Below are 20,470 nucleotides of genomic sequence, written 5' to 3'. Positions count from 1 at the left end.
GTGTAGGAACCTAGAGGCATTTTACCACAAGCTCATCGCTCACCAAGAGGTTATCCCCATACCACATAAATACACACACTTGCACATCGGCTAGTCTTTTGTTAATTTGCCTGACAGTCACTTACTCTGGTCCAATAGTGGATTACATAATCACTCCAGGTTAATTTAACTGTAAATCCCTTCATCAATTAGCCAAATAAGTCAGTTGGAAAGAGGGAGAGTAAATTATTTAGGATGCCACAGCAATTAGTGGGCCGAATAAATGTGTAAAAAGCATAAATGCACTCTTTTTTTTTAATGTTGGTTAATCTGGATTTTCTTTATGAATATTTGCAGTTTTTAGCTTGTTTTATAATCTGTAATTCAGTTTTACTCCTTGGTTTGTTTTAGCCATGCTTATGCTTACACTTGATATGGATTTTTATTTAGGCCTACGGCAGCTGTTTCTATCATTACCCTTAGAACATTTGGGTAGTTTTTGTTGCGCGAATCCTCTGGTATTACAAATTTGTGTCTTCTATCTTGTTATATATCAGCTTTAGTCTTAGTCCCCCCCCCCCCCTTTGTTATATTTTCCTGACTATACATCCATTTGCCTCTGGTTTCTCCTGCCTTTGGGTCCTCCAGTATTCAAATTCATAGCATGTACTGACAAATACACTAAGAAGTAAAGCCTTTATCTTTGATATTTATTATTATTATTATTTATTATTATTTAATCAGGTTTACAACTGTCGCCTTTCTGCACCACTTTTCTAAATAAAACAGGTATCAGGATTCAATTTCATGGTAGTTGGCTAAGGTAAGAAAAATGTATGTGTTGTTAAACTGACGTAGGGGTTTTGACTGATGGCAGTCCTCTTCATCACTTTGCACCTGAACCACTTTCAAATAGAAATCATTACTTCCTGCCTTTTTCTGCACTAAAAAAGGCAGAAACTTTGAAGGTAGAGAGGTTGATAAATGAACAACCACAGAGAAAAGAAATAAAAAATAATGTAGCAATTTTCCCACAATCATGTGTGAATATTTTACATTGACTAGTTAGACAACTATGTGTTTGTGCTGTTTTTGTTAACTTGTTGAGATCTTTCATGGAACAATCAAATATTTTTAGAAGGTAGCAGGGTTCACTAGGATACTGAAGACCTATATTGTGGATTCTATTTCTGGGCTTCTGCTTTCAAAGAACATGTACAAATCCCCTTTTCAAGGTTCCAAGTTAGGTGTTTTAGTTTTTTTTCTCACAGGTATGAGTCAAGTCTCAAAGTTAAAATACGCATACTATTGTTAAGATAATATAAAGAGCATCTCTGGCTGGTTTGAGGTCTCAAGTTCTTGGCCAAATCTCCAAATCTAGGATAAAGTTAAGCAAAGGCATTGGGTCACGATGGACAAAAAAAAAGTGTGCAAAATTGTGCAAGTGTGTATGAAGGGTATTAAGGCATAGAAGGGGTAACTATTTAAGTAGAAAACTTAGATACATGAAAACATATTTTAAAGACAATTTATCAAAGGTAAAAAAAACAAAAAACAAATAAACATGTTTTTAAGGATTTAAAAAAAGAAAGTGTTACCTACTGCTGCAAAAATAGCAAAAATAAAAGTAAGGAAACAACGAAATATAGATTTAAATACAAAAAAAAATAATAAAGCACAACCTGCATCTCCAAGAAAATGACCTTTACATTAGACATGTTTGAACATCCCAGTCCAAACAAAAGTAACACTAATTTAATACTAGAAAACAGCTTGACGGAGTTAATGAAATAAAATAACAGGGAATCAAACTAAGCACTTAAAAAGGCAATGTCAAAAGGTTTGGTGTCATTTCATCATGATTAAAATCATGCTTTGAGTCTACTAAAAAACCTCTCATTTATCCTTGTGCAGCCTGCATTTTGTTAATGGAACAGATTGCAAGTACCCACTGAGCATGAGATTCAAAACAAAGCTGTAGATCCTAGACGTAGTCAACTATTCCCTGAATCATTCAGATAAATGCAGTTTTTGACAGTTTCCAGTCCCTACAAGTACAGTAGACATGGCATCAACAGTTTCAACAGGAAAAGATGGGGAAGGTGAGCGTTGGAGGCCATTGTGTCAGTGTTTGTCACTTTCAGGGTAACGCGATCCCTGCCTGAGGGTGAGTGTCTGTTATGTATAGTGGGAGGCAGGAGTGGGAGTGGAGGAAGGGGAGGATGAGAGAGGTCAAAAAGAAAGAAACAAGGAGAGCAGAAAAAGGAAACAGGGATCTGTGTGTGTTTTTGGGAAAGGGGGTTGGGGGCACAAATTACACATCTGTGCAGACCCTCACCAGTCATGCCCCATGGCAGTTTCCTAATATTTCCCGCCTGATTCCCATACTGTGGAGTCATGCATATGAAGAAAGTGAAGGGGAAACTGCCATACGCTTAGCTCAATTGGTCGGCCTTTTCCTTTACGAAAAGTTAACGAAAAACAAACAGAACTTCGATTTTGAGGACACACCCTCAACTAGAAAAGTCTGGCCCTTGGTGGGAGATGGAACGGAAGATGGGATTAAAGACAAATACTTGCTCTAATACAGGGATACAAACAGCCAGAATAACAGCCAGATAATTAAAACAAGACAAACTGAGAGAGGTAGAAAAAGGAAGCAGAAAAAAATTCATTACTGCTACAAAAACAAACAACTCTATTCCCCAGCTTTGACCTGGAATGAGCTCTGCAGAGTTAGGTCAGACCCTTTGGCATCCAAATATGCCATTTGTGCATGCACACGTGTGTGTCCATTAAACTTGGCAGTTAAACTAAATCACCAAGTAAAGAAAATGTCGCGCTTCTAAATGCGAGGACAGGTGCACAATGAGACCCTAAATGAGAGAAATGAATAAAACATTCTCCTCTCTCTTTCGTTCTTCCCTTCTCATCTACCCAATCTCACATTCACACACCATCCACACACTCATACACACAAATACAGAGGGAAATCAGGCCGGCATTATGACACGGGTATGAATACGCTTTAACGAGCCCGTGTCTATGAAACCGCTGACCTTTATACCAGGAAGTAATATAAGGAAATAAAAAATACCCAATTTTTGCATTTAAATTTATTTTACTATTTAGCTGTAAAATAATGTTTGCATTAAGATCCAAAAGTGTGTCTTAAATCATTTTAGCAGAATGACTTCAGTAAAACTCTGTAGACTATGTCGTAAAGCTCAAAGTTGATGAGAGCGGACAGAGAAGACGTGCGTGTCAGAACATCATAAAGCTACTGAGGCAAGAGGGTAACTAGCAAAGTAAGGGGCCATTGTGGAGGGGGTTTATGCCAAATCAACTGGTGTAAACAGAGAAAAATGGCATAAATACACCATTACCATCTGACATTTACACTTTAGCCAAAAACAAAACTTAGTAAACCTCAATTGGATTCTCATAAAAGCTTTTAGACAGTGTTTCATGAAAGCCCTTATTTCAATAGTTAACCTGCTAACCAGTGTGTGCTGCTGTTCTTTGGTTTCAATTATGTCCCTAAAAGTTACTCATTGTGAGTTTGCAGAGTGATGAATGTGATATTGCTTTGATTTGGTCTTTCACAGACTGATGGAAAGCAATATTTCATTCAATTTACTTACTGTGTTTTCCGTAATAAAGAACGCACCAGATTACAAGGCGTAAGGCTCTTTAAGTGAGACAAAAGAGTCTGAGATAAGTCAGTCAGTCAGACTTTGTTAACTGCGTTCACAGTAAATATAGAACTTGTTTGTGACATGGTACGTGTTAGTCACATCAGAAAGCAGCTGGATAGCTCAGTTGGCTGGATGTCGGATTGGCGCGCTACAAACTAGGGTTCAAGCAAGGTGCAATGAGCCTAATTCTTTGTGGCAAGACCCTTTAAGCTACTGCCTAACTACGTACCCACAAGGGGCCCAAGTCTGGGTCTCCCTGTCCCGGTCCCCAGCCCAGGTAAAATACAAGGTTGTGTCAAGAAGGGCATCCAACATGAAAATCTCTGCCAAACCACACTGGGGCTACCCCTGACGGGATGTGCTGAAAGGTGAACAACAACACCATAGCCACGTTAGCCTCATCAACGTATTCACAATACCTGTAACTGTAACCTGTACATCTGAAATAAAACCCAACTCATAAAAAAACCCAGAGAGACACCACTACATTAAATGTTACAGGGACTACGCTAACTCCCAACAATGTTAGTAAAACATTAAGAAAAAATCATCCGCCACCCCTACACATTAGCTGCATCAGTTTTTTTTACAATAACAGCCAACCATTTACCTCTCAATCGCTTTGACATTAGTAAGCCCAGAATTAATCAATTTTCACGGCACCTCCGACTAGAAGGCGCACTGTCAATTTAAAATAGAAATGAAGGCTTTGTGTGCCTATAAGTGTGCCTTATAGTGGAGAATTGTAATTTTATATACTTTTGCCCAATTTAATTTAGTTTAAATCAAAACCTAAGGCAAAAATACCCCAAATGAAAACATTTTTAAGGTTAAAAATATCCGCTTTTAATGTAATATAGTTCAGAAAATTAAACCTCAATTAGATCTCTTTTAATATAATCAAGGTGATCAATTGGAGATCAAAATGATTAACTAAATCAACTATTACTATCAATTATGACTTTGCTTTAAATGAAACATTTGATAAGACATAAAAATGTTGTTAGCGTTACGCTTTGCATGATTTTTAACGGTGTTGTGGTGATAAACTTAAAAGAATAAAGAAGTGAAATGAAAGGAGGACAATAAAGTAAAAAAAGCAATGAGGACAGGTCAAAGAAAACTGAGCCAAATTATCTCTCAATCTATTTAAGATGTGTATATTTCTATGTGTGTGTGCGTGCAGGCAAACACATGTCAGACAGTGACAGTTGAGCGAACAGTGACATACCAGGTTGGCAGAGATATTTTGGTATCTAGGGCAAGTGAGGGAGAGAGAAAGACAAAGGCAGAAATGATGAAAAGATCGTTTAGAAGATCCCACCCACTCCCTCTGTCGCTTTTCTTCACCTCTTCCCCCTCCTCCTCCTCTCTTTCCTCTCCCAGCTGATTGATGGCACCCCCACCTCTCCTACTCAATCCTCTTTGATTGACAGGACTCCCCAGACTGAGTCTCTCATCCCCTGAAACAAACCGTGCTCCTCCGTTCCTCTCTTCTATCTGCTTCCACAAACCTTCAGCCTCCTCCTCTTCCTCTCTTACCTTTACTCTCTGTAAATGCTGTCTCATCATCACCACATCGGCGTTCTGCCGTACCCCCATTCCTTCCTCTTTCCCATCATCTCTTTCTCAAGCTCTGACCCCTCTTAACCCTATAGATTACACACAGACACACATAAACATGCACACAAGGGCGCATGTGCACAGGGAACCCTTTAAACCCTCAGGCTTATGTGGGCCCCTTTAGACTTTGGGGCGACACAAAACAATTCACATAACACCCTGTGCACGCGCACACACAAAAACTGCCCTCCTCCAGTCTTGACACTGATCTAAAGCCTAAACACACACTGCTTGAGACCATAACACCCTCAAACTACACACACATGCACACAGCCTGAGCTTATTAAGTCAATTGTGGAAGTCTAAACATGCAGCGAGCTGAGCGGTGATGTAGGTAACCCCCGAGGGCCACGGAGAGGCAGAAACAGAGTCAAAGAGGAAAGGAGGCGAGAAAAGGGAACGGGAGGGATAGTTAAGATGCTGAAAGGCATGGAATGAGGAGGAAAAGGACAAATGCAGAGGAAGGGAGTGGGCCTGGCAGAGGACAATGAAATGAAATAAGATCCAAAGCGCAAAATGATAAAGAAGAGATACAAGAGAAAACTGAATGGAAGGTAGACGCACACACTTGCTCAGAGATGGGGAGTGGATGTGGCTCTTTATGAGTCAAGCAGGCGTATGATAGGATATCATTGCATGTCGTTAACCCTATATTAACCCTGAGAAACAGTGAGACACTTACCGCACCATAACTAGGATTAACTGGGCCACACACAAACTCTCTCTCACGTATACACATGCACAAGGAAAGACGATCCAGCTGTCAGTCACCCGCACACAAACACACTTACAATCGCACCAAGCTAGGCCCCGTCAGTCACTCGTAAACGTTCTGTCTCTAATTTCTCAACATTTGAACAAAAGCCATTCTAGGATTTGTTAGAGTGCCCCTTATTTTTCTTCATAATCCTTTTTAAATGTGTTTAGATGGAAATTATATAATTCCTTTTTGGAAAACAATCTTTTTCCACTGGGTCAATTCTAATTGACAAGAATGTACATACGTGGAATATTAGATTACATCTGCAATATAATGTGTAATATACATGCCTGGGTTGAAACTGTCAGGGCATGAAAGTTGTCAGCTTTCAGAAACTCAGATTAGATGGGCTCACAGTGCATTTCACTGATTTAGATATAAGGATGACTGTGACACATCCCCTCAAAACTCAGCACGTAACCCCCTCAGTGTAGGCAGGGGGGCATTAGCAGCACCACATGAAACTGCAGGAGTTAGTAATGTTAATACTATTGCTCTATCAACGGCTCCAGCTGACCTTTGTCAGAAGGAAGTGTGTCTCCACCGCAACAGCTTCCCATGACTTCTTGGTGTCACACATAAGCATGGCATAAACTATTAACATACTGGCATAGCTTGACCCTGAGCGATGTAAAATGTTGCACTTGTATGTCAATGAAATTAGAAACTGCTTGAAATTTTAGAAATAACATTACAAAAAAAAAAAATTCCATTCATTCGTCTTCTTCCGTTTTGTCCCTTTCAGCGTCACGGGGCTGCCGGAGCCTATCCCGGCCACTTGTGGGCGAAGGCAGGGGACACCCTGGACAGTTCACCAGTCTAGCACAGTGTTACAATCACACATCCATTCACTCTCACACTCACACCTATGAATAATTGACCTATGAAGCATGTTTGCATGCACGGGAGAACATGCAAACTCCACACAGAAAGGTCCCCCATTGATGTTCTGTTTCAGGTCCCCCAGCCAGGACTTGAACCAGGGGCCTTCTTGCTGTGAGGCACGAGCGCTAACCACTGCGCCATCGTGCAGCTAACATTTAAAAAAAAAAAAATTTACATAAAAATTGAATTTACATGAAAAATGTAGTCAATTTTATGATGCATTAAACAGTAAAAAAGTATGAAAATGTGAAAGTAAATGTTTGGCTTTTGTGTAAGACCTTCCGACCAATTAGAGTGAGTTTACTATCCCAGCAAAAAAAGTTTCACTAATATTAGCTTGCATGCTAGTTAGCCAAATAGCTTCACAGTTTCCACACCACACACAACTACTTGTACTGGCAGCATGAAATGTGTGTTTATGGAGGTGAAGGAGTGTTTATGTTGGCAACCCGTCTTGCAGCAACAAGCTGTTTCACTCTTGTTGACATAACTTTTGGGATAGCCTTTTTCTTTTTTAGTTAATGTAAGCACACAGAATTTTCTAGAATAATAGATCTGAATTTATGATCCACTTCAAATCAGCGTGCAGACAACTAAGTGGTTTTAATGCAACAAACTAAAGTGTATCACATTCCAGCAGATCACATTTATAATTGCATTTGATCTGGATTTCAATAAACAGATCAGTTCACCTGCAAGAACACTTCAAGTACTTCTCAACCAAGAAATGTTAGTTAAAAAAAATACTTTAAATTGTTTGGATTGTTATATAAAATTGTGCTGAGGTGGTTATAGACTGGTTCATAGATTAGAAATCCTGTAGTCATGCCAGTGACTGTTTGTTATAAAAAAACCAACAATAGGTTGTTTAGCCTCCGGGAGAAAATGTCCAAATCCGTCAGCTTTTTGTGTATCTTTAAATAACATTGTATCAACACAAACATGCTCCAAGTAAGAGGAAAAACCTCCCGTGAAGCTTTTTCCAAAGACCTTTCTTCCTTGATACTCTTAAAAAGTAAGAAAGGAAATATTGTTTTTGACTACAAATGGTTTAAGCTGGACATTATTTGTGTTGACCATCATTGAGACACTTAAAGCTCTCATTTTTCTTGTCTTATTTTCCACATGTTTGGGTCGGTCTGCACAGTTCCAGATGTTGCTCCAAGAGGTTGTGAACCAGAGAGAAATGGAGGGGAGGGGGACAGGAAGTATCCCACGGTATCCACGGTAACCTTGACATTCCATCCTGACCAAGTTCCCTGAAATCTCTCAGAATTCCCTCTGTTTTTCTTCTTAAACTATAAATGCCTCCTCATCCCATTTACATGAACACACACCCACACGCTATAGCTGTGGAACATCAGTGGTTGTTTCCATTATCTCTTTTTTGGTTAATGTCTGTTCTATCAGATATAGTTTCGGCCTCACGATCCACAGCACAGCCATCCACACATGCACAGGCCAACACTAACACTCCTTCCAGGCATATTTATAATGAGCTGTAAGCTGAGATGTCCAAGATAGCCGACTAAAACAGGCTGGGGTGTAACTTTTCGAAAGTCCATTACAAACACACAGTCAACACAATAACCCGTATGCTGCCCTCAGACTTTTAAATCCACATGTAATACATCTTTTGCTTTACAGCAGAAGATGATAGTTGCCAATAAAGGCACTATAAAAAGGCCGTCCTAAAGCTGTATAAGAGATTCTTATTTCCTGGAAATGGAAAAAAACCTGATGAGGACTCATCATCCACTCAAGGATGTATATACTATTTTTACATACACTGTAAAGTCTCCTGATATTTTTCCATTTTCCCACTGAGTAACAACACAACATTGACCTTTTTGACTTAGAATGCACATGTGGTTTATAGTGTGAAATTACAATAAGATTAAATCACCAACCACCCAAGAAAGAGATAAAGATGTTAGAGAGTTGAAGAAGGGAGCAAAATAAAAAATTCAACTTTTCCATTTTTTTAAGAATTATGTCATGATTAAGGTAAGTTATTAATATGTGAGATACAAATATAGACTTGAATTATAATCATGATCAATAGTCATAATGACTACTGATTAATAGCCATAATCAATGACCTACCGGTATATACATAATATAGTAAACTCCAAAATGGAGACAAGGTCTATTTCCAGTTTTAGTGAATGTAATACTATTCTGTTAAAATTAAACCCCATTCACGCCATATGTCACTAATTTACAACATACTATTAAATCTTAATCATACTGTAATTTCACTTTTTGAGTTGGAATTACCAGCAGGTGTGGGAATATTATAATATTGTTTTTAATAACTGGAAATAAACTCGAGCACGAGGGGGTTAATCTTCTAATGAGTCAAATCATCTACTTCATTAAATTGAGTTACAAAAACTTTGTATTGAGCCATCACACTATCCATCGCACAATATTTTTTAGGCTGTGTGATGTCATAGTCTTCGTCACGTGATTTTTTTAGGCTCCGCCTCTGTCACACCAGTTTGTCACAAACTTCTTTACCATTGCACTAGTTTTGTAACCGTCCTGCCTCCCGTTTTACATGGATTGACCATTGACTGTTGACCACTGACCATAAGAGAACTGGACAGAGTGACACCCCTCCTCCTTGCATTCCTAATAAACACCCACTAGCTCCAAGAAGCCAAACTCCCATAGACTTCTATAGGAAAAAAGCTACTACTTTGATTATATTTTTCAGAATAACCCTTCTTGCTCTATTATCTTTTTTAACATCTTGCAAATCCTATTTTTTTCCCATTATATTGTTTTTTTTATTGCAAGTTATAAACTGGCCAATCAGATGCATCAATAAAAGCATGTGGTGCCCGCTGGCCTCCACCTTGAACATTGAAAATGTTAGACAGATTTTCTCCAGCTCGCTGGTTAGGGGTGTGAACTTGCTGGTTATCGACAGGGGTTTGAACATCCAACAAGCTCACTCTTGTTTGGCGACAGTATTCGCCGTAGAAACATAGATTCAGATCGACTCAGACTAATTATTGCCGCTAACCTTCCAAATGACGGTGTCTGTATCAAGAGAAAAAAGGCAACTGAACTGAGTTCATTAAAGTTCTATAGGTAACGTCACATTTTTCAGTGCACTGAGGTTTGCCTCAAGGCCCCGCCTTTTTATACATCAGATTTTCAACAGTCCTGCCTTCTTCACACCAATACCTTCACCTTGGTCACAATAGCATTTGAACTTTGGATATGTTGTATTAATATGTTGTATATGTTGTATTCCTATGTTGTAGCTTTAACCAGTGAATAGCCACTAAAGAGAAGACCTACTAGGGAATGCATTCAGGAAGACATACTCGTATCAAAGTGTCACACGCAAGTTTTGTCTTTCCATGAGATATAAAATAATTTTCACATATGTGCTGCAGTTCGTTGAGGTGTGTTTCACAACAAAAACCGGGTTAGATTGTAATGTGGTGACAGTGATGAGAATATTTTACCTGCTCGCCCTATGAATTACTCAAACGCTCACAGATGTGTGCACAGCCAGAAGCTCTGACGCAGGGTTAAAACAACTGCTAAGAAAAATGTGATTAAAATGAGACAGGAGGATCTCCTGTCAGTTTTTTTCTGTGACTTATTCCTTTGCTTTTGATCCACTTTTCTGCAGAAGGGGGACTGTGTTGAGAGAGGGATAAATTCAGCCCTTCAGTTTGACAGAAAAAAGAGACATAAAAATGCAGGAGAACGGTAGAGAACTCCTGCTGGTATTTTGCTCTATACCAGAGGTAACAAACATGACAGCCACTTGTTTGTGTTTAACGTACACATAAAACTTTATGTACTATATATTTGGCTGCTACCGTGCAATTTTGTCCCTGATCAATAACATAACCGAAGCACATTTGGACACACTGTAAGTGAAAGATTTATCCCTTTAATTGCTTGCTTGGGCACAGCTCAGTATTTAATTGCAGACTTTGTGTCTCAGATGTTTCACTGTCTCACATCAGTAGCCATTGATTCAATCTGAGAAGCTCGTGTTTCTGGAGACACAAACATAAGGTCCCATGCCGGCATTCAAACAGGTCACCATAGCTCTTCATCCATTGTGTGTGTGTGTCTGTGAGTGTGTGTGTGGCAAGGAGAAAGAAAGGGGCAAAGTGAGAGTCAGTACCTGTCGATGATAACAGGGTCTGAGGGTGTCTCATTACGGTTTCCACAGCTCTTCTTGTCACAGCACCGACTAAAAGAAAAGTCACAAAAAAAAGAAAGAGAAGTGAGTTTGACTCACAGAACATTTGGTACATTAATGACCCAGATTGGATGTTTAAAGCACAGCACTTTATATTCTTTGACAACACTGATATAAAATCTCTTACCAAATTTACATTTGATCAGAGCTGTCAGAAGCAGGCCAACAGGAGTGTTAGTGAAATGCTGTCGCAGATCTAAATGGAGTATGTGGCTAAAAATAGTTTTCTATGACAAAGAAATTCAGTATGTAGGAAAGAAACACAGCTAGCTTTAGAAGAACATGCCAGGTTTGGAAGACACGAGAGCTTCAGGAAAGGGACAAACCTGGTTATAGTTGTTGGAACTATCCTGGCTTCAATGCACTACAGATGCATCAGATCAGAAGTGTTTTGCTGTTTGTGGTATTTTTCTGATGATGGAGGACATAGAAAGAAAATTAAGTTGGGGTTGTGAGGGGCTGTAAGCTAGCGGGCGAGCATCTGGATGATGGGAAATGGGGGGGAGGTTGCTCTGTGTCAACGGTCCCACCCACAAGTCAGAGTCAAATTTCGAATGAACTCTGCAGAAACTGTCATAGAAAACGATATAGGTTTTTTTTAAATGTTTGCTCCGGTCTCCGCATAGCAAGCATAGCAAGCTCCGCCGCTCTCAGTGTCTGGGGACAAGCTCTGCTGCTCTACGGAGCGGACCGAGCTCTGCCTCCCTCTGGAGTATTTAAAGATGGATGGAGCTTTAATACTTGAGCTGCAGAACATAATGACGAGAAACTTGTGAAATGACGTCGTGCTTAGACCAGTCGACCAATCACGCAATTCAACTTTACTACCTCGTCTCAACCACTAGGGGCAGCACACCGTTTTAGACTATAATTTCAGGAATTAAACAAGTTTATTTTAATTTGTCAATCGGCCAAGACCAACAGTCAGCGCTTTTAAAGCCCCAATTGCACAGGTAAACAGCTAAAAAAGGATACCCTTTGAAAGACCACTGGGAACACTTTAACAATAGATTAAAAGATGATCTGAGTGGCACTTTAAAGAAATGCATGTCCATCAACAGCAGCTACGGTGCGCATCAGTCCCTCAGAAGTGGACCAACAGAGGAAGGTGGTCTACACTGATAAATAACATTACATGGGTGTTTAGGGTCATTCCGATAAAAGAAACATGGCAGAAGGATGTACAGGGAAAAGAAAGAAGCCAAAGGAGGCTGAGTGATGCTTTAGATAATATTTCACTGGAACTCAAACCCATGTGTGGGTCTAACTTTGACGACAAAAAAGCTGACCAAAGCAGCTTCACGCCACTGCGGTTAACAGGTCTGCAGCAGCCTCACTACTTATTTAAGGGCAAACAATTTTAAACCTAGCTGTAGTTTGCATTTTAGAAAAAGATCATAACATTCTCGCTTCCCACTCATAAAATATAAAAACCTTTTTAAAAAAAAATAACAGAATGGCTTGTTTATTAAACCTTGTTAAACTGTTTCAACTTTCAGATTTGTCAGGTTCGGTTTTAGGGGAAAAAAAGACAGTTTGAAATTTTTAAAAAAGCTATTTTAATGCTTTGACTTTGAAACATAGGCAGCAGTCATTAAAACGCTGCTAGAGTTTATTTTTTGAGGTTTGCTGTCACACCAGTATTGTGGTCGCGACCACACCAAGTGAGTTGAAGACAAGACCCAGACTCTGAGAGGTGGAGACTGAGTCAGGACCGCAGTGTGTACAAACGAAAGGTTGCAGAAATCAGAGCAATCGTGTTCCTATTTTTCTAGCTGACTCAAACTATAAACACGCTGACCAACGTCTCATTAAAGAGAGCAAAGTATTTAGGAAATTTGACAAATTGCAGCGTAAATGCAACCGAGTTTGTGTAGGGCGACACAACATATAAATCTGCTGTTACCGCAGCAGTCTCTCTATGACAAAAGTCTATCCAGACTACAATGAGAGGCCAGTTCTAATGTAAAAGTGCCATGTTCACATTCATCTGTTTGCATGATTCTCATTCTTTTATTTATTTTAACAGTGATATTTCATATTTTGTTAAGAATATTGAACTTTCCATGTGTTTCTCTGTGAATAATAAACACAAAGCAACTGAATCCTGTGGTTTCTGTTCTCCCATGTCTAGCAGATCCAGTGATGCTTTTTAGAGTTTATTGTGCTTATTGGCTTATACTGTTGTCTCAAGTTATGTTTTGTAGGTAAATGTGTTAAAAAACAAGTAAGATTCTCCAGTTATAACTGGTATAATTTGTTTGGCAAATTTTGTGTCAAAAGCATGGACAATAAGAATGGACACTATGTATTCTGTTAGACTCTGATTAGGGGGGTTATTGGTCATTGGATTCCTTTTTCTTTTTGTGATGGGGATGTATCTTTATGTATTGTGTATTTTGTTTTGTTTTTCAGTGTCATATAAGCCCGTGTGGGCTGGGCACATTAGTGCATGACACTTAATAAATCAATCAATCAAAAAAAATATATATATATAACCCCAGATTTAACTCTCAGTACTTCCTGATACAAAAGAAGTGTATTACGAAACCGTACAACCTATTTTAATTTACATTAAATCATATTTTGCGTCAAAAAAGTGTTTTTAAATGTTTTCCGTTAACTTCAAATCATTAATCATAATAGCTAAATTCATGTTTGGATATTTTCAGAAATCAGAGAAAAACAATTTTCAGCAAGCACATATATATTTCATATTGATTATTGTACTTATGAAGCTAATGATATAAATACATAAATCTAATCTCAATGATGAGTCTAGGGAGGGAATAGGGAAATTCAAATGTCACTACAATGTTAAAGATTTAAATATTACATTGAAGGGTGTAAGCTTAATTCAGCTACTAAAAAAAATACTTGTCTTTAAAAAATAATAATAACTCAAATAAGGCTTAATACAAAGCTAACATAAAGGATGGAGAATTCTCGAAAAGAGGAGCAGAAATACGTGCAGCACCAAGAGCAAAATAACTTGGCAGGCTTACAAATTTTCACAGATCTGTACTACACGTGTGTCAAAGAGGCTTTCTTTGCTTGCATCAATTATGAATAAAAGTGCACACAGGAGGGTGGAGAATAAAGCGGGGCAGACCTTCGGTAAAGAGTGAAAGCATGAGTGTGGGAGGAAAACTAAGGATGGGTTTGGGTGGGATGAAGAGGAAGGGGAGACATCTCAGGTTTCCCACTGTCACAGATGGCAGGGGTGGAAAGAAAGAGACTGACACGTTACACCATACTCATTGTCCCACCTATCTACTCGCTGTGCTGCTCTTTCTACCCCGCCTGTCAATTGTTGCGCCCAATGAACTGGGTCACTGCACGGAATCTTTCAGAGAGCAGCACAGCATCAGGGAGAGGTTCGAGAGGGATAAAAGAGGAGATGTAAGGGAAAGGAAAAATAGGGAACTGGGAGGCAAAGATCGAGGAAGGGAAGGTTAGAAGGCAGGTGAGGAAGGTGGATCTGAAGTGATGCTGTAGATGAAGAGATGAGATTAAGTGGGAGAAAGAGGAGAAAGGAGCAGAGTGGAAGATGTTATTAATGGAGAGGTGGTGGAAAGGAAAACGAGCAATTGGGGGGGGGGGGGGGGGGGGTAATGCAGCGCTTATTGCTTTGGATCTTGGTGATCTAATCATCCTGCCCCCCCCTTCTTTCTTTTTTTTCTTTTTCGAACAATAGACTCAACAGGATAAACTGGTGATACATCCTCTCCCCTTCTTTACTTCTTTGTGTGAAAGATGTTGACGAACACTTTGGTTTCTGGGGCAATTTGTCAAACTTGATGAGGTGTTCAAGAGGAATTAGAGAAAACTGTTTTTAAAATGATCATCCAGTGGAGAAAAATGAGCTCTTTACTCATTAGAAGCTGTTGGATTGCAGTTTTGTACTGTCAAACGTGGTATATGGCAGTGAAACAGAAACAGTGCAATAACATGGTTGACCTTACACGGCCTCGCAGTTTGGTAGATTTGTTTTGTTTTAACTAATTCCAGTGATTCGGAAGCGGAGAAAAGCAGCCTTGCAATGAAATGCACTTCACTGTAGTAAAGTGCTAACGCAATCAACAGAAATCAGATGATTCTGTCGCGAAGTAAAGTGATGCATATCGGGGCAAAGCTGATATAAAAAGCCACTTTTCTCTGAGTCAGAAATGGTCAAAGTGCTAAGGCTGGTTTATACTTCACAGCGATCAGCCAACGTATCAATCCTTAAATATGTTAGGGAGACACTTTGCCATGTTTTCTTTGATTCAAGCTGCTTCCAAATTTACACAGTGGCATTTTTTTGCAATTAAAATGCACCACGTTTGCTCTCTTAAGTTTACTTCCTCTCTTTGGTCTGTTGGATTGACCTTGCACTGTAGTTTAACCACACCGAGTTCACTTGCAAGTGAACTGAACTGAAGTAGATAGAACAGCGGTTAAGTTCAGATAAATATTTTATATTTTCCAAACAAAGTTAACCAAGAAAATGATTTCTGATGCTGACGCAAACTGTGTTGGAGTACAGCACTGAAACATTACGAAGCCAAAGTAAACATACCCTATTTTAGATGATCCACTGGGGAAACCATTATTTATAAGTTTACAGTAATCAAATTTAACAACAAAATTTTATTTATCAGAGGTAGGTCTGTTTAAAAGTAACTAGTCTAAAATGTGGTAATCCTGGCTTGTTAAGTCAAACAAAACATTAAACTCAATCAGTGCGGGTAGTCTGAACAGCGTGGGGCACAAACTAGTAATCAGTTTTATAGAAATCAATCATCTCATAAATGCTTACCTCATATTAAATCCTTGAATTCTTTTTAATTCTGCAAGTGCTACAGAATTTTTTGGGGATGTGACCATAATTTTGTTTTAAAACAGTTGCTAAAATTCATCTTAAAGAAAAAGAAAACTGTGACTGAGCTCCAACCAGGTTTTTGAGGTGACAGATTGTCTGGGAGCATATGGCTAATAGCAGCACCATGACAATGAGCCACCCTGATTAATGGACACCCAGAGTCCTTTGTATAAATGTACGTTTATTGTGTGTGCAGCTCTGGCTGCAGAATCAGCACATGGGAGCTTGACTGACCTCAGCTGCTGCTGAAGAAAGGCGCGTGTCCACGCCAGATGAAAGATTTGGAAAAAAAAACATCTGTATCTAAAATAATCAATTATGTCAGTAGTAACACTTTACCAAAAGTTTTCAATAATTTATTTTGCAAAACAGAGTTTCCTGTAAACCACTTAGGAATTTCACCTTTTTTTAATGCATGATAAAATATTAAGTGCTGCTGGTTTTACTGCTTAAATCCCTGCTTGTGCATAAAGATGAACCCCAATTTATATTGTTACAGTTAAAGTTGTTCAGCGACAAGGTCGAGGAATGGGAACTTAAATCGTGCTAAATTTGAATTTTTATAACTGCGGGTGTGCAGACCTGAGCGTGCATATGCACGCTTCTTTGTGCCTTCAGATGTGTGCATGCGTGTGTGTGTGTGTGTGTGTGTGTATGCATGCGAGTCCTGGCCTATATTTTATAGTCAGATTGTGGAGGAAGGCCCATTTGTTAGCCACAAAACAACAGAAGGACTCAGATTGACTAATGAGTTTCTCTGTGTCTTAATTAACCAGGCGTCTCTTTTTTACACACACACACACACACACACACACAGAAGTCATGCATGTTTCGCACACACATGTCCATTGTATATGTTATATTAGTAAAACGGCTCTATAAATAGAGCTCTTTGCCTTCAACCTACTTCCAAAGAAATTTATCTTTAGGTTCCAATTAATGTTGCAACTATGAGAAGCCAAACTCATCTTCCTTAACAGATATGGCAATCTCTGTGAGTAAGAGAGCAGGTATGTGTTTGGGAGAGGATAATTAAAAAATGAAAAATTTTAAAATAAATAAATAAATTGGTGATTTAGGTCTCTCTTTGCAGCAAAGAGACTTAAATGGGAAGGGTGTGAAACAGAGGGAGAGGGATATTCTGGTGAGATGTGAGGAGTCGTGTCTCACCTGCACATGATCTCATGTGTCAGCAGCACTCTGCACATCTCTGGGTTCTTGTCTTGGCCTTCATAAACAATCGCCTGGAAGAGACAGACGGGAACATAAGGAGGAAAAGATACCGAATTGTGAGCTCAATGGTTTTAGAGTGCATCATCACAGCTGATTGGAACCATAGAAACAAATCAACGCATTCCTTCTTGGACAATTGGCTGAAAAAAAATGGGTTTTTTTCAGCATTTAAGACACATTTATTACATGATTATTTGCTTGTTGCTCTTTTTGGGGGATTTGCCTTAATAAATACATAAAATATTTCTAGCTGCAGTTGACATTAAAAGGAACACTGTGAGAAAGGAACGAGGCATGACACAACTGCCAGATTATTGCAAGAGCAATGAAGCTCCACTGTCACTCAGACTTGTTGGAAAGTGCCAGTCACAGCCTGCAATGGAGTATGCATGCATAAAAGTGTTTTTGCACATTTTTTTCTGTACATTTTCTTAAAACTTACCAAACTACTGAAAGGAAATGTTGACGTCTTGAAGCACAGCACTGTTTGCAACACAGCGAGACTTGATTTTTGTTTTGTAGCTTTGCGGGTTTCTTTCTCTTTATTATTTTTTGTCGGTTCCCAGGAAAACGGAAAAGGTGTTGTTAAGGTAAGCAGGTGAGATTCCACTTCATTGGTGTGAATCCACAGTTCAGCAGTAACACTTTCAAATCACAAACGCTCGACTTGTTTGACAAAGAGAAATTCACACCAAAACCATCTCATCAGCATGTCAGCTGATGAGAAGCAAACGGGAAAAAAAAAGCGGAATATTCTCATTGGCCGATCTCCCTTCACCTGCATTCCTAGCTGAGGCACTGGTCTATGAAAGCATGTACCCGCTCCTGAGGAAGCTCAGAATAAAGCAGAGACATAAGTCACAAACTAAGCTATCCATCAATCAGCTCACACTCTCAGTGTGCCTTTGGTCTATTCCAGTCCGTTTGATCTGTCATTCCAAACTGCAGCAGATCTCACCAGGTGACAAGCTCACTTTTCTCAGGGAACAGCGAGGAAGTTTCTATGTCTTTTGTACTGATCTTCATCTCAGGCTCAGGCGACCTGCTGCCACCAAGTGAATGTCACTGAATTAAACTCCTGTGGTGAATGCTAACAGTGCTGCACAACACTACCCCTTTTAAGACCATGTCACACAGCCACTACGTACATTTTGCACATTTTAAATTTTGGTCTTTTATGGTACACACATTATATCTGTAGTTCATGAGTGTTTCTGGCGTTCGTCATTTGTCGATGTGCACAGACGTCCGTCAAGGGTTTTTGGCCGTTGGTTCTTTACGTGAATTTGGTTTTGAGCTGCTCAAAATTTTTGGTCAGTTGAGTACTACGCAGTTTATGCATATTTTATGTAGTAAAATCTTAAATCTTACGCAGTTGTTAGATTTTTGTAAGATGCATACGCAAATAAGTGACTTCCCATGACCATTGCACGCATCTCAATGTATGGCAAACTGACTGTTCATACATGTACCACCGATGTATAACTTTTATATCGCAGCACACACATCACTTTAAAAATACGTAATTCACGAACAAATCCCTGTTGAATTGCATATAAACAGCGCATTAATCACACACCTTTCATCTTCTACATTGAATGACGTGTTCTTTGTGTAGTTTTAACATTTTTCATTCATAATACATTGTAAAGATTTCACGTTAAGACCACAACCTTTCTCACTTTTTCCACATGTATGTTTAATTTTCATCTCTGCAATATGTGCAAAATGTACATAGTGACTGTGTTACATAGCCTTCATTAAGGCCATAAAAGGGAAACTGAAACATTACCCATCCTGAGTAACCCATTGTTTTTTTCTAAGCAATACATTTATCATAAAAATATTACATAAGGTCTGACTTGTGGGTTATGGCACACAATCATTACTCTTAGATTATGATTGTTTATGGTACTGACTGTTTGCAAAATAAGATGTAGAACCAGTTGTCTATAAGAAAGCAAACCACTGTTTACACATACTTTGGCTAGGGTTTTTTTTGCTGACGTCATAGAAAAGAAAAAGAAAAGGAAAAAAACTGTGATCTTCAATATCAACAACAAAGCTGTGAGAAGTTTTCAATAAACAAATCCTGCAGACATTGAAAGGGACTTGAGTCCCCAACAACTAAGCACTAAGTCCAACCAACAACTAAGCACAAATGTCCTTATCTGCAATAGTGGTTGTTTAAGATCCTCCATAAGAGAAGCTGAAGGGCTGCTGCAGCTCTATCTGCTCTATCTGTAAAGTCTGGGGGCCTCATTAGAGAAGCAAAAGCATAGCTACCATCACTGCCTCCAGGACCCCTGCCCTCCCTGTGTTTATGAACCAGGGGCACCTGTCAGTCACACTTCACTGTGCATGAGCATATCTTTCATTTAAGCTCCCCAAAGAAAAGGTATTGACACTTAAACCAGGAACCTGAAAGGCTTTTTTGAAAGTCTTGAACTTCAGGGATGTGTACACACCGGCCATACTGGCAAAATTTGCAACATAAAACAAAAATAATATAAGCTGAAGGCACAAAATGTAACCATATACAGGCTCAGCTAATGATAATATTTGTAAAAATGGTTAGTCCATCCAGAAAAGAAAAGAAACTTTATCCAGACTGAGAACATTTAAAATTACTTCAGACATAGCTAAAAAGCTCCTGTTGACACTCCACAGCCTCCACTCTGCCAACACTAGGAACATGAGCCTTCAGAACTATCTTATCTAGACTAGAACTGAAAAAGTGCCCTGATTTCCATCTGACAAAAGCTAACTCTGGTATGTGAGAATTATGAAACGCGCTCTTTCACCCAACAAATATGCATTTTTATATATTTACTGCCTTATCCTGCAACATCTTTGCACTTATTCAGTTGTTTTTCCTCTGCAACACCCACACATACTACTGCATAAAAGTGAACTTTCAAACCTTGGGTCACTTAAGTGCAATAAAGAACATAAATATGCATATGTAGAAGTTAATAATTTATGCATTTAATTAGTTTTTCAGAGGTGTTTTTTTTCATACAAATACTATAATATTTTTAAATGTTCAGAATGTATTCTTTACTCCAAGAAAATTTGACCTACTGTGCCTAAAGCATCCCTTTTTTCCCCCTTTCTCACGAGGTTTTTTCTTACAGACTTCTTGCAGTGATTAATCAGGTAACTTTTAACAACCATAACAAGTCTCT

General features: G+C 39.0%; 1 protein-coding gene across 1 annotated transcript in view; it reads right to left on the bottom strand.

The window, feature by feature from the left end:
- LOC101175674 (transcription factor COE1) overlaps positions 1–20,470 on the bottom strand; it is a 90,978-nt gene that overhangs the window by 63,815 nt on the left and 6,693 nt on the right. The window contains exons 5-6 of the mRNA XM_004076149.5: positions 17,220–17,293; positions 11,108–11,176 (exon numbers count right to left, since the gene is read on the bottom strand). Coding sequence (XP_004076197.2) covers positions 11,108–11,176; positions 17,220–17,293 — 143 coding nt within the window. The remainder of the gene's footprint in view (positions 1–11,107; positions 11,177–17,219; positions 17,294–20,470) is intronic.

Source organism: Oryzias latipes, chromosome 14 (assembly GCF_053564925.1).
Source record: "Oryzias latipes strain Hd-rR chromosome 14, Olatipes_Hd-rR_3.1".
Taxonomy (NCBI): Eukaryota; Metazoa; Chordata; class Actinopteri; order Beloniformes; family Adrianichthyidae; genus Oryzias; species Oryzias latipes.
This window is presented reverse-complemented; position numbering and strand designations above follow the sequence as displayed.